General features: G+C 45.7%; 1 protein-coding gene across 9 annotated transcripts in view; it reads right to left on the bottom strand.

Annotated features, from left to right (window-relative positions):
* Positions 1–50: 50 nt before the first annotated feature.
* The window catches only part of OTULIN (OTU deubiquitinase with linear linkage specificity), a 36,627-nt gene continuing 22,912 nt past the window's right edge, over positions 51–13,765 (bottom strand). For 5 of the 9 annotated variants that reach the window (XM_086361253.1, XM_086361250.1, XM_086361254.1 and 2 more), the window contains 3 exons: positions 13,103–13,228; positions 9,939–10,208; positions 51–5,413 (listed from right to left, as the gene is read on the bottom strand). In XM_086361253.1, coding sequence (XP_086217379.1) covers positions 5,219–5,413; positions 9,939–10,208; positions 13,103–13,228 — 591 coding nt within the window. In that variant the 3' untranslated portion in view covers positions 51–5,218. The remainder of the gene's footprint in view (positions 5,414–9,938; positions 10,209–13,102; positions 13,229–13,765) is intronic. The other 4 variants (XM_086361255.1, XM_086361252.1, XM_086361251.1 and 1 more) reach the window with 2 other exon arrangements.

The following is a 13,765-nucleotide window of genomic DNA, read 5'->3' as shown; positions in this document are numbered from 1 at the left end:
GGTCCTCAAAGTCAGGCATTTAACCAGAGCAACACAGCCAGGCTTCCAAGTTTTCATTCTCTGAGTTTTTATTTTTAGTTATTTGTTTTTACAGTCCTTCGTGGCCAGACTTGCTACAGGAGATCGACAGCAAAACCCGAGTTGGCTTGGCCTCTGACAGTAAAGATGAGGATTCAACGTGTCAATGAGGCAACCTCCGCCTTGGAGGCAGGTGGGACCATGGTCCCAGGCCGATGGGAGCCTCAGGGGCACGGTTCTCAGAGCAGATGAGGTTTTTGACAAACGCTGACATCTTAAGAGTGCAAACTGGACACTCTGCTAAAACAAGCCAAGACAGACGAGGCGGCCAGGTTTCACTGAGTTCCTGTCTGCCTTCCCTAGGCAGCCTGGCCGATGGGGAAGGAAAACCGCCGCTACGGACAGACAAGGGGTCGGTATCCCCTCCAAATTCATAACACAGACTCAGAGGCTGTGAGACCAAAACATGTTTACAGACAATGGAAGCGAGAAGGGAGCTCACTACATACATTCACTTTGGCTTTTTTCCCACATTGAAATACTCAGAAGTAACCAACCCACAGACTGCCCTGGCTCCTATAAGGAGTACCATAGTTTAGCACCATTTGTGAGACAAGTCAAGGCATTTTTTCATTATACAACAGGTCTTGAGTACAAAAAAAAAATTATTTTGAAGTTCAGAACTGAACTCAACCACCCCTGGTTACTGGGAAAAAGACTGCCAAGACTGGTTTCATCTAGAGTCCCAGATCCTTTCCCTGGATCACCTGCATTTTGGCAATTTCACCCCTGACCCACACCTACACCCGAAAAATCAACAAGAATGAGACAAAGCTCTCATCAATGTTCTATTAACAAGCCCTGGCTATTAATGAGCACTCAAGTTATGGAAATATACAGATGGCCATGAGGTCAACGGCCTCGCCTTGCTCAGTCACTAAGTCGTGTGCCGACACTTTGCAACCCCTATGGACTGTAGCCCGACAGACTCCTCTGTCCACTGAATTTTCCAGGCAAGAAGGTGGCCATTTCCTTCTCCAGGGAATCTTTCTGAACCCCAGGGATTGAACCTGCATCTCCTCCATTGCAGATAGACTCTTTACCACTGAGCCACCAGGGAAGACCCCTGGAAACAGAGATAAACGTAGCAAGTGGTTTGCTGATAACACATTTCAATATAATTATCTCCAGACTTTATGACCACTCTGGAGAGTTTAATGATACCTACTAACATCCTCCACTATCTCCAGTAATAAATTTCAATTTAGCATGAGGGGAAAAAAAAGGCAAAAGGGACAGCTCACCTCCACCCTCCCAAACTTGTAGGGTCTCAGGCTCTGTGACCTCACACAGAACGTCGTGATTTGAGTGCAGACCATCGAGCAGGCATCACCCCGCCCATTCTGGTCGTGGCCAAGCCTACCCTACCCTTACAGCCACCAGGGCTGGGGGCAGGCAAACCAGTTTAGTTTTGTGCTTTTCATGGCTCCAAGTTATTCCCTGGATCAGTTACAAGTATTGATCATCAGCTGCCCATTGTCTCAGTTCACTGCTCGATTCAGCACTGGCTTCCTGCTCTCTCCAGGCCCTGAGAAGAGACCCCCAAGAAGGTTTTCTAAAAGTTCAGCATTAGGCAGTCTACTTCTGTTACACAGGGGGCTTCAACTTTAGAAAAAGGCATCTGCAGAATCCAGGCACAGAAGTGGTGTGCGCTGGTTCAGATTTTTATCCTTTTATTAACTTACGCTAAGGAGGTCTGTTAGGCATCCGTTTTGTTTTTCAAAGGCATTTTTTCATCTAGAATCAGTTCGTCACTCTTCAGTTCACTCCTTACTGTTCTTGGGCCTTTTAACACATTACTGACTGGGGGGGTTTCACAAAAACTAACGCCTGTGGCCGGTGATTTGTTATCTAAACAAAACTGAAACGTCTCTGGTAAGTTGGTAAACTTACTTGATATTGTGCCCTGACTTTGCTCAACTATGTGGGGACTCCTATATCTTTCACACACATTTCAGATTCACTCCAAACACATTCTTATTGGTTTTTAACTAGATACAGATCATTTAAGAAAAGGCATCCATGTATTTTTGTGTATGAGCACAAGCACAATTCCCTGGAGGTTTGTATTTCTGAAAATAACTTTCTGGCTTTCAAAGGGGGAGTACCTGCAAAGTGTTGCTTTAGAAAGAGAGACAGGAACATGATGAAACTTTAACACCACAAAGGAGACAAAACCAGGAGGTACGTTTGACATCTATGCTGCAATGTAAGGAAGCTGGATCATCAGAGGTGAGACAGCACCTCAGTTACCACCTGGAAGCCCTTCAAAAACGAGGCCACACACTCTCAGGTAAACGAGCACCCTGAGGTGAAGAGGGCAGAAGGGTAACATAGCCTCCTAAAAAGCAAAGCAAAAAACAAGCGCACAAAAACCAACAAAGGTGTTTTTTCTGACAGAGGGGTGAGATTCAAGCGGTCTGAGATTTTACTTGACAAACCCTAGAACTGGAGGGAAAAATAATGAAACAATACCAAGGGGATCTCTGTTTCCACAATCAAAGAAAACGTCAGACGTTAATGGAACGTACAACGGTATAATAGGAAGTGTGAACGGCTCTATGTAGAGAGCAGGGACAATCCTGTTCTGTGCCTTTAAGGTGTTTTCAGATTTGTTGAACTCCAAGGAAGAGGAACTGACATTTCAGATCAAATCCCACACGCCGAGAGGTAATTCCATGGAACTTGTTATTTAGGTTTAATGCACTTTAAATGAGCTCAAAGGTATAAGTCACACCTGTTCAAGGCAGGTATTTTCTTTCTGATAAGACCAGAGGGCTCCAAAATGACTGAACTCTTGCAATAAATCCTGGGATAGAAAGTAAGCAAAGTGTAGGTCCCACTACCTTCCTTTTTTGGAAACACTCATACCATTTTAGAGATCCCCTCTAAGTAAATTTATCCTCCTGAATCCATTTTGGTCTCAACTCAATTTCAATTCTACTGATATCACCCAACCAGGCCAAGACCAAGAATGAAAAATGGAATTAAAGCTCTGGGTAACTATAGTTGCACGTAGCAACAAAAAAATTTTTTTTTAAAGTTCGCCAATCATCTACATTTCCTAAAGTATTGTTTCTTTGAAAGCTTTTCTTCTCTGATGCTATGATCCCTCTAAACCTGCATGACAGTCTGAGAGTCTAATATGGCCTTGGGTCAGAAAGCAACTTAAATGCACATTTTTGAGTTTTTATCAATGGGGTAGTTAAGACCACAATTTTTGCACACACTCTAACAATATCATACACAGGAACAAGAAAAAAGTATGAGATGTAATCGAGCTACCCAGAAGCCCAGTTCAAGTTCACTAAGACTAGAACATTCTCAAAAATGCAGAGATCATGAGTATCATTAAACTCAACAGAGGCGATCTGCCAGCAGTTTGATGGACACAGACACCAACTGCCTTGTACAACTGAAGTGTTTGAAGTTGTGCTTTTAAACATGTTCAAGAATGAACTGGTAGGCATTTCCTTTTATAAGCTGCATGAAAATCATGTAACATAAAATGAAGCATCCAAGCCAACAGGAAGTCGTCATTTTCATTTGGCTTCTAGGTACCTTCTTATTATTATTTGAGGCACCATTGCATTTCACAGTGAAAGACAAAGCCTCTCCAACACATTCACGCCATCTAGAGTAAAATTCAATTCAAACACCCTAATGAGTTAAGTATCTACCAAAATGTGAATATTACTGATGAGGTAATGGGAGGAATACTCGTGTAACAGTCTGCATAGTCTTCTGTGTCCTCTGAGTTTTTTCTCAACTGAAAATTTTGATTTTTAAGTAAAAGCAAAACTTACATTTTCACAAAAGTTCTGTCCCTGGGGGCGGGGCGGGGGGAGGGACAACAGATTAGATAGCTTATCAACTACATTATATTAAACCACATAAAGATTATAATTATATAGAATAAAGCTCAGTACTTCAGGGTAACACCATCTCCACAAATACTGAGCCAATCCAGGTGCTGCTGATAGTCTGAGTGAGGTGTCCACATGCCACAGGGATTCGGGCCCTGATGCAGACAAGGCTCAGCTGGTCTGCCAGAGCCTATCCCCGCCTCTCAGGCACCACCCTAGCCTGTGACTGACTAGGCAAGGGCACCATTAGTGGCCAGAACACTGCCGACCCTGGGCATCCCAAACTCAACCAAGGGCGGGTGCAGCTCGGCCATGCCTCTGCAGACAGTGTTAAGCACGCTCTTGTACTGAAAACTTACTCATGAAAACCAGAGACTCCCTGCTGCTAACTCATCCCCTCCAACAGATGCGGGACAGGAACCTGGCGATGGAAGCACTCTCCAGAAACTCATCAATTGGCCTTGGTTTCCTGTGGTTTCCACTAAAACCACACATGGGTCTAAGCTTGACTCTGACTAGATGATGGTGAATCTGTGGAACTGCAGATGAAGGAACAGCTCCTGATCCCGGGGGCTCTCCCCCCGACCACCCACCCCCGCACCAGGCTCCCGAGCGGGGGTGTCCGTGACCACAGGCGCCTGGCACGTCCTGGCAGAGCAAGAGTCCTGGGGCCGCTGCTTCTCCTGCAGCCCCTTCTCCAGCCTTTAAGCAGCTGGACCCAGTTGATGCTTCTATTAGACACTCGGCTTACAACAGCTTTAATTAACATGTAGATTTAAACCATTACTGGGTGAGACTAGCAGAGGATGCTGGGCTGTTGGCAGGCTCTGCCCCCGACTTCTACCGCGTGAACCGATTGCATAGATGTAGAGAAAGGGCACCGCAGATGCTGTAACCATCAGAACAAAACTTACCATCTTTTAAAAAAAAAAATTGAAAGCCAGTTTACTATGAGAGAGCGCTTTGGACACTTTCTGTCCAGGACGCGACTCCTCTGATATAAAAGTGTCTGTTTTATGGAGGAGGTGTAGTTTGCACCTTTTAACAGGTGTGCTCTGAAGGCTCCCACGGAAACGTACTGCATCACAGATGAGGGGGAAAAAATCGCGGTTACTTGTGATTCGCCAAAGCTAGTTCCCAGAACATTCCAGTCTGGTGAGGCTAACCGGGCCCAGGCGTCCTCAGAGGTCGGGCTCAGGGACCTGCAGGCCCGAGGCCCCCGCGAGGGGCTGCCCGCGCCCCTCAGCCTCGTGGCCAGGCGGGCCAAGCGCAGCTCACAGGCTGGTCTCCTCACACACTCGGACGGGGACATTGTAGTGCCGGTCGTCCTCGGCGATCAGGGTCACCACCGGCCAGTCCCGGGGGGCGTCGGTGGGGTAGACCGTGATGAACTCCTCAGTGCCATACTTGGAGAGCCGATACACCTGGATGGTGTGGCGCACAGCGTAGGCCAGGAGGAACATCTCGACCTGCGGGGAGAACAAAGGCTGAAGGATGCGGCTGGCTCCCCGCTCCTGCTCTGGGGTCCCCACGGGGCACAGCGCGGCTTGGCCTGAGCCCATTTTCCTCCTGCAGTCCAGCCCCAGTCCTGCCGTTATGTGTGGGTCATTATAATCAAACACATCATCAAGAAGGGGTCATATGTCGTAAGGGACTTGTGGTTTGAATACATTAAGAACATCTCAACTTGACAATAAAAAAGCCAATAACCAGTCTAAAAACTGCCCAAAGACTTGAAAAGAATAGAGCTTTCTCCGAAGATGACATGTAAATACCACTACGTACATACAAAGTCATCGGGGGAACACAAATCAAACCCACAATGAGACGCCACTTCCCACCCACTCCAATGGCTACAATCAAACAGACAGATGATCGCGGGGAGAGACTGCCTCGCAGGCACCAGGTTTTCTTTCTTTCAGGGGAAGGAAACTGTTTCGGAACTTGGCACAGGTAAAGGTCACACAAGGCTGCAAATGTATGGACAGTGAGTGAATTGTACACTTTAAAATGGTTACTTTGGTGTTATATGAACTTCACCTCAATTTTTTTAAAAAAATGTGGTAAGGATGTGAAGAAATGGAACTCTGAAACATTGCTGGAGGGGATATAAAAGAGTGCAGCTGCTTTTACAAAGTTTGGCAGTTTCTCAAAGTTTTAAACAAAGAATTGCCATGTAGCCCAGCAGTTCCACTCCTAGATTAACATATACCCAAGAGAATTAAAAACATATGTCCCGCAAAAAACTTGTACATGATGTTCACAGCAGGATTATTCACAATCGCCAAAAAGTGGAAACAACTGAAGTGGATGTATAAAATGTGATACATCCATACAATAGAATATTATTTGTCAATAAAAAGGAATGAAGTATTGATACATGCTGCAATACTGATGAATCTGGAAGACATTAGGCTCAGTCAAAGAAGCCAGTCATAAAAGACCACATATTATAAAATTCCATTTACATGAAATGCTCAGGATAGACAAGTCTGTAAAAACAGAAAGTAAGTTAGTAGTTGCCTAGGGCTGGAAAAAGGGGAATGAGGGTATGAGGTTTCCTTTAGGAGTGATAAAATGGTCTAAAATTAGACTCTGCAAATTTAATGGCTGCAAAACTCTATAAACATACTAAAATCCACTGAGTCACACACACAAAGGGGTAAACTGGTATGTACACGATATTTCAACAAAACTGCTATTTAAACATGTTACAGCAGACTTGTGGGGACTCAGAAAGGACCATCAGAAGCCTAATACTCGAACTATGCTCTACCAGGCTTGTTAGTGCAAGCTATCTGCAGTGGTTCAAGACACGTAAGTAACTTACCTTTCGAGTACAAACAACTTTTTTAAAACAGTTATCTTCGACCCTGGCTGACTCAGCGTGACTGCCATTTTTGCTCTTTCCTGTGTAACCAGTAAAAGGCAAGCTCCAAGTCAGCCGTGCATGCAAGAAAGTGGCACTCTGAATGGAAAGCCTCCATGTTTCTCAGTTTTGAACTGTTCAGTCGCTCAGTCGTGTCCAACTCTCTGCAACCCAATGACCACAGCACGCCAGGCTTCCCTGTCCATCACCAACTCCTGGAGTTTACCCAAACTCTTGTCCATTGAGTCAGTGATGCCATCCAGCCATCTCATCCTCTGTCGTCCCCTTCTCTTCCTGCCCTCAATCTTTCCCAGCATCAGGGTCTTTTCTAATGAGTCAGCTCTTCACATCAGGTGGCCAAAGTACTGGAGTTTCAGCTTCAACATCAGTCCTTCCAAAGAACACCCAATACTGATCTCCTTTAGGATGGGCTGGTTGGATCTCCCTGCAGTCCAAGGGACTCTCAAGAGTTATCTCCAATACCACAGTTCAAAAGCATCAATTCTTTGGTGCTCAGCTTTCTTTATAGTCCAACTCTCACATCCATACATGACCACTGAAAAAACCATAGCCTGGACGAGATGGACCTTTGTTGGCAAAGTAATGTCTCTGCTTTTTAATATGCTGTCTAGGTTGGTCATAACTTTCCTTCCCAAGAGTAAGCATCTTTTAATTTCATGGCTGCAATCACCATCTGCAGTGATTTTGGAGCCCCCAAAAGTAAAGTCAGCCACTGTTTCCACTGTTTCCCCATCTATTTCCCATGAAATGATGGGACTGGATGCTATGATCTTAGTTTTCTGAATGTTGAGCTTTAAGCCAACTTTTTCACTCTCCTCTTTCACTTTCATCAAAAGGCTCTTTAGTTCTTCTTCACTTTCTGCCATAAGGGTGGTGTCATCTGCATATCTGAGGTTATTGATATTTCTTCTAGAAATCTTGATTCCAGCTTGTGCTTCTTCCAGGCCAGCATTTCTCATGATGTACTCTGCATATAAGTTAAATAAGCAGGGTGACAATATATAGCCTTGACGTACTCCTTTTCCTATTTGGAACCAGTCTGTTGTTCCATGTCCAGTTCTAACTGTTGCTTCCTGACCTGTGTACAGGTTTCTCAAGAGGCAGGTTAGGTGGTCTGGTATTCCCATCTCTTTCAGAATGTTCCACAGTTTATTGTGATCCACACAAAGGCTTTGGCATAGTCAATAAAGCAGAAATAGATGTTTTTCTGGAACTCTCTTGCTTTTTCGATGATCCAGCGGATGTTGGCAATTTGATCTCTGGTTCTTCTGCCTTTTCTAAAACCACCTTCCTTGAACATCTGGAAGTTCATGGTTCACATATTGCTGAAGCCTGGCTTGGAGAATTTTGAGCATTACTTTACTAGCATCTGAGATGAGTGCAATTGTTAGGTAGTTTGAACATTCTTTGGAACTGGAATGAAAACTGACCTTTTCCAGTTCTGTGGCCACTGCTGAGTCTTCCAAATTTGCTGATATGTTGAGTGCAATACTTTCACAGCATCATCTTTTAGGATTTGAAATAGCTCAACAATTTCAAATAGCTCAACTATTTCAAAGCTAGTCACCTCCACTAGCTTTGTTCATAGTAATGCTTCATAAGGCCTACTTGACTTCACATTCCAGGATGTCTGCCTCTAGGTGAGTGATCACACCACCATGATTATCTGGGTCATGAAGATCTTTTTTGTACAGTTCTTCTGTGTATTCTTGCCACCTCTTCTTAATATCGTCTGCCTCTGTTAGGTCCATACCATTTCTGTCCTTTATTGAGCCCATCTTTGCATGAAAAGTTCCCTTGGTATCTCTAATTTTCTTGAAGAGATCTCTAGTCTTTCCCATTCTATTGTTTTCCTCTATTTCTTTGCATTGATCGCTGAGGAAGGTTTTTTATCTCTCCTTGCTATTCTTTGGAACTCTGCATTCAAATGGGTGTATCTTTCCTTTATTCCTTTGCTTTTCACTTCTCTTCTTTTCACAGCTATTTGTAAGGCCTCCTCAGACAGCCATTTTGTTTTTTTGCATTTCTTTTTCTTGGGGATGGTCTTGATCCCTGTCTCCTGTTCAATGTCACCAACCATGCTTCTCAAGTGGTTGGCTATTCAACTAAAGAAGAACTTAGGCTGTTCAGAGCAACGTGATGACCCAACAAAGAAAGAGCAGAGTGTGGTGAGTCAACGGGTGACCCACAGGACAGCACCACGCTGGGTCTGTGGGTGAAACTCCAAACTCAACCTATCTGTTGAAGATCCAAGAGCAGGCTGGCTCTCCTGGCTAAAGTCTATTTTTAAAGGATGCTACCTAATACAGCGACAGCAGCCAAGATTAAACAGGACCCTTCAGAGGACTGCTTCCCAGGGCTTGGTTTCTTTCTGGAGCCAAGGGTTCTGGTCCCATCCACCACACGACAGGAGAAAGCCCAGGCTGAGACAACCATGGTGGGTATAAAACAGGTTCACCCTCGAGGGCTGGGAGGTGGAGGGAGGTTCAAAGGGGAAGGGACATATGTATACCCTCGGCTGATTCATGTTGACGCATGGCAGAAACCAATGCAGTATTCCAAAGCAATTAACCTCCAATTAAAAATAAATAAATTTAAAAAAAAATAGGCTCACAATTCTTCGGCATGCCTGACTTGAGTGTGGGAAGAATGATGTGATCTGCTTCTAACAAACAGAACCTGGTGTAAGTACTGGTGAGTGACTTCCAAGATTAGACCACAGAAGGCACTGGAGCATCCTGGCTGTCTTCTTGGACCACCTTCTGAGAGAAGCCAGCTGCCATGTCAGGAGGACATTTGAGCAGCCCTATGGAAAGCCCCACATAGTGAGGCACTGAGCCCTCCCACTGACCCCCAGTGAGGGACTGAGCCCTCCCGCCAACAGCCAGGTGAGTGTGCACCAGGCTGCAAGTGGACCCTCCAGCTGCAGTCGAGCCCTCCGGAGACTGCAGCCCTGAGCAAGACTCAACTGCAACCTCCTGCAACCCTGAGCCAGAACCACACAACGGCAGGGCTCCTGAGCTCCAGACCCACAAAAACTGAGGCAGTAGTTGAAGGCTGATGCTGCTGCTCTGGGTTAATGTACTCCCAAAGGCACGACTCACCTGCTCCAGGCCGCCAGTGTGCCCCACCTGGTTCAGATGGTTCCGCAGCAGCTGACCAGGGTCACTTGACGTATCCCGAGCAAAGAGAAGCACAGAGAAAAACGGCACTTCCCTTCCCTTCTCCTTATCGTCATAGAGTTCAATGGCTCTGTTCAGCATTAGGAATTTGACAGCTTCATAGAGGCTGTACTCCTCTTCTTCATTTGTGAACAGTTCATCACAAGCCATCTGCCTTGCTTCTGCAGTTCTCAGTTCAGCCAGGCTTGCCCACTATAATAAGAAAGTTACATAATAATTAAACTGTTGTTCTGAAAGTCCCTGGTAAAACCCCACACTATGAGCACAAAATTATTTTCAGAATAGGTAGGTGACCACAGGTCATGTACCAACACTCAGTATTCAATCTTCCAGCTCAAACAACTGTACTCTTTAGACCACACGCTTTCCTTATTCAGCTTTTCCCCCGGCAATCTGATACAAAAGTATACTGCACTAAGGACAAGCTCTAGGATCACGGGATGGAAATTTCAACTCTCGTATCTTCCCAGGCCAAGAAACGGAACCAGTCAATAAACAAATATTTGAAGGAGAGACCTGGTGTGATGATGCCCTGCAGCATAGCTGAAATCACTCCTCCCCTTTAAGGGGCTTATGGCAGCCGATACCACCCAGAAACACCAAGCCAACCTTATGACGTGAAGATGGGCAAGGAAGACTGTGACAGCTCCTGAATACCTGTTTACTAAACTTACCCTTCTAACCTCTTATTAAAAGCTTACTTGAGTTTCAGATGAATAAATCTACTCAGGAAATTCATATTGACTTCTGATTAAAAATAAAGGAGAGAATCAGGTATTCAAGGAGAAGGCGGCAACACAGGATGAGATGGTTAGATAGTATCACCAACTCAATGAACAGCAATCTGAGCAAACTCTGAGAGGTAGTGAAGGACAGGGAAGCCTGGCCTGCTGCAGTCCATGGGGTCACAAAGAGTCGGATACGATGTAACAACTGAACAACAACAGCGACTGAACCACAACAATCAGGTATTCAGCTAACAAATGCTAACTCTTTAAGTGAGGAAGAAAACCCTGTAAGTATAAGTGGTTATAAGTTAAGAATCTCTTTGTGAATAAGAGATGCCAACACAAAACTAATCCTTGTGTATAATCAGTAACTACTGGTCCTCTGCAAAACCATTAAATTTTTTAATTCAAGAGTACATTTAACTGGTGATAACTGTGCCACAGGACTCTGAAAGCTACAACATCTCATATTTTTCAGGAGTACACCAAGCTGGCAGGTGAGAGCACGGCTCTGGAGTCAGAGTCAGGATGGAACAAGGGCCTCGCCACCCAGCAGCTGCTGGCCCCTGCAGGGCCTTAGTCTCGTCGCCTGTAAAGTGGGCACAACCACAACCACGACGCCCTGCTGGTGTTAGAATTACGTAATACTGAAAACTTTAGTGTACAGCCTGGTACCTACGAGGTGTCGGCAGTGCTGGCCCAGATTATTACTGAATAATTGTAATGGAATAATTATGAATTGGAATCACTTCAGCATCCCCCAAATCAAGACCTAGTTACTAGGCGTGTCTTTACTAGGTGTAAGAAGCGACTTCTCAAGAACTTAGAAATCTGAGTTAAAACGGACGGGCAACAGTGGCTATGCTGAAGCCTTCCTGCTCACTCCCCCAGGCCAGAGCCCTGTGCTCCACTCGCTGCTAACCCAGGGCCTGCCTGGGGCGGCGCGGGGCTCCAGCCCCTCTAATCCTGTCTTCTGCTTCAACAGGCAACACAAATAGACCCCCTCTGTCCTTCTCTTGCTCCCACGTCTTTATCACTAGTCCTTCTTCAACAGTATTATTTTCCAGCACACATTTCTCATTTTTATAAATAAAAACTAGGCTCCAGGAAGTCAGGGTCCTCCACGCATTCAACAAAGTATTTCCCAAATGCCTGTTGTATGTCAGGCTCAGGGCAGCACTGGCTGTAAAAGAATGGACAGGACGGTCTCCTCGTCTGTGGTGAGGACAACCACAGTGACAATGCCCTGCTGGTCATGACAATTACATAATAGAAACTTCAGGGTACAGCCTGGCACATATGAAGTGTATGAAGTCTCTCGTGAGGCTGTAGGTCTCATGGGGGCAGCAGACCACAGTTAAGAGGCTGACAACTGGGGTGTGTGCTAGGAAGGGTCCTGAAAGACGATGCCTGACGCCGCCTGACATCCCTCCCTACTCCATCTACGAAGCCCGGAACAATGAACAGGCCCTGTGTCCAGGGTTCCTGGTGAGGAGAGCGTCTGGGCTGTTCAGAGGCCAGCACCCGAGAGGTCCATGTGGGCCGGCGTGCAAGCAGGATACCCCACCCGCGTAAGACAGCAGAGAGCCACGGAGGGAGGGTTTATCGACCAAATCACTGGGGCTCAGCTGACCAAGTGCCTTCTCACAACTCTGCTTCAGAGAAACCCTGAGGACCGTTTTCAAAAGACAAGTTATTAAATCTACTGCCCTGGACAATCGTTGTAAAAGAAAACATGCCTAAGAAATATGGACAGAATCTTAAAACATGAACATAATTGGGAAGAATTTAATAAATGAGTATTCATATCGCTGATGATATTGTACGAGATATGGACCAAGTGACATCCCTGACACTTGGCAGTATGACTTAGAAGAAAAGACTACTATTGTAAGGTTTGCTTTAAACAAAATTAAACATTTCACTTAACATGTCATCTCTGAGAGTGTATGATGTTGATACCTCTTCATTTTACCAAACACCTCAGAGGAAGAGTTTGTGTTTGTTTAGAATCACTTTGCGTAAAATCCAGCCAAGAGCAAGTGGTAACCCACCGTTGTTGCTTAGTCACTCAGGCATGTCTGATTCATGGCAACCCCATGGACTGTAGCCCATCAGGCTCCTCCATCCATGCGATTCTCCAGGCAAGAAAACTGGAGTGGGCTGCCATTTCCTTCTCCAGGGGAATCTTCCCGACCCAGGGATCGAACTCCCATCTCCTGCATTGGCGGGTGGATTCTTTACCGCTGAGCCACCTGGGCAGCCTGTAACCCACTAAGTGAGGACTAAGAAGCGTTGTGCTGGGCCAACTGGGAGTCAGAGCTCCGTACTTATCAAAGAAAACTACATGTTCCAAACCTTCTTCCTCAGTAAAGCGAGGGACTCCTTAATTTTATCCACCAGGTCCTTGCTCTTCCCCTCAAATTTCAGTCCCAGCTTCCACTGCTTGATCCAGCTGTATTTGCTTATGAGCTTTTCTGGTAACTAGAGTTATCAAGAAACAGAAGAGAGAAAAAAGGTTAACATTCCAAACAGTCCATCGCACAAGCCAAGCTGTGAGAAACAACGTACCCTAGGAGACCGACCTTGCGGCCTTTGTTTCCAGAATTAATTTTTGCACATCTGTCTGGGTTTAGGTCGGAGGACCTAAATCTAGAAGTCAGGAGGTCAGAAACAGCCACTCTGCGGAGGGCTGCTAGAGTGACAAGGTGGTTCTGGGTGAGGCCCAAAGGCATGGTCTACCTTGCTGGGCTCCCGCCACAGCCAGGAACACTCCAGAGCTCTGTGTAAGGGTGTGTGAAGGCAGTGTCCACACAGGTCTTGGCATAACCCACCCAGGCGCCAGCTGGGCTCACTGGCCCCCACCCTGCCACTCCCTGATGCCTGACTCAGGAAGGCGCTTTGGGTCTAATGAGATGGTCCGGAAACAGCAAAAACCTGCTCCTTTCCTGACTAGGAAAACAAAACCTAATTTCCAATTTTTACACTACCATCATAGTTTTAAGATGAAAAAGAAACAAG

This window comes from Bos grunniens, chromosome 20 (assembly GCF_055505025.1).
Source record: "Bos grunniens cultivar Pamir isolate PY7600 chromosome 20, Bosgru_T2T1.0, whole genome shotgun sequence".
Taxonomy (NCBI): Eukaryota; Metazoa; Chordata; class Mammalia; order Artiodactyla; family Bovidae; genus Bos; species Bos grunniens.
Note: the sequence above shows the minus strand (reverse complement) of the source record. Positions and strands in the feature narration are given on the sequence as shown.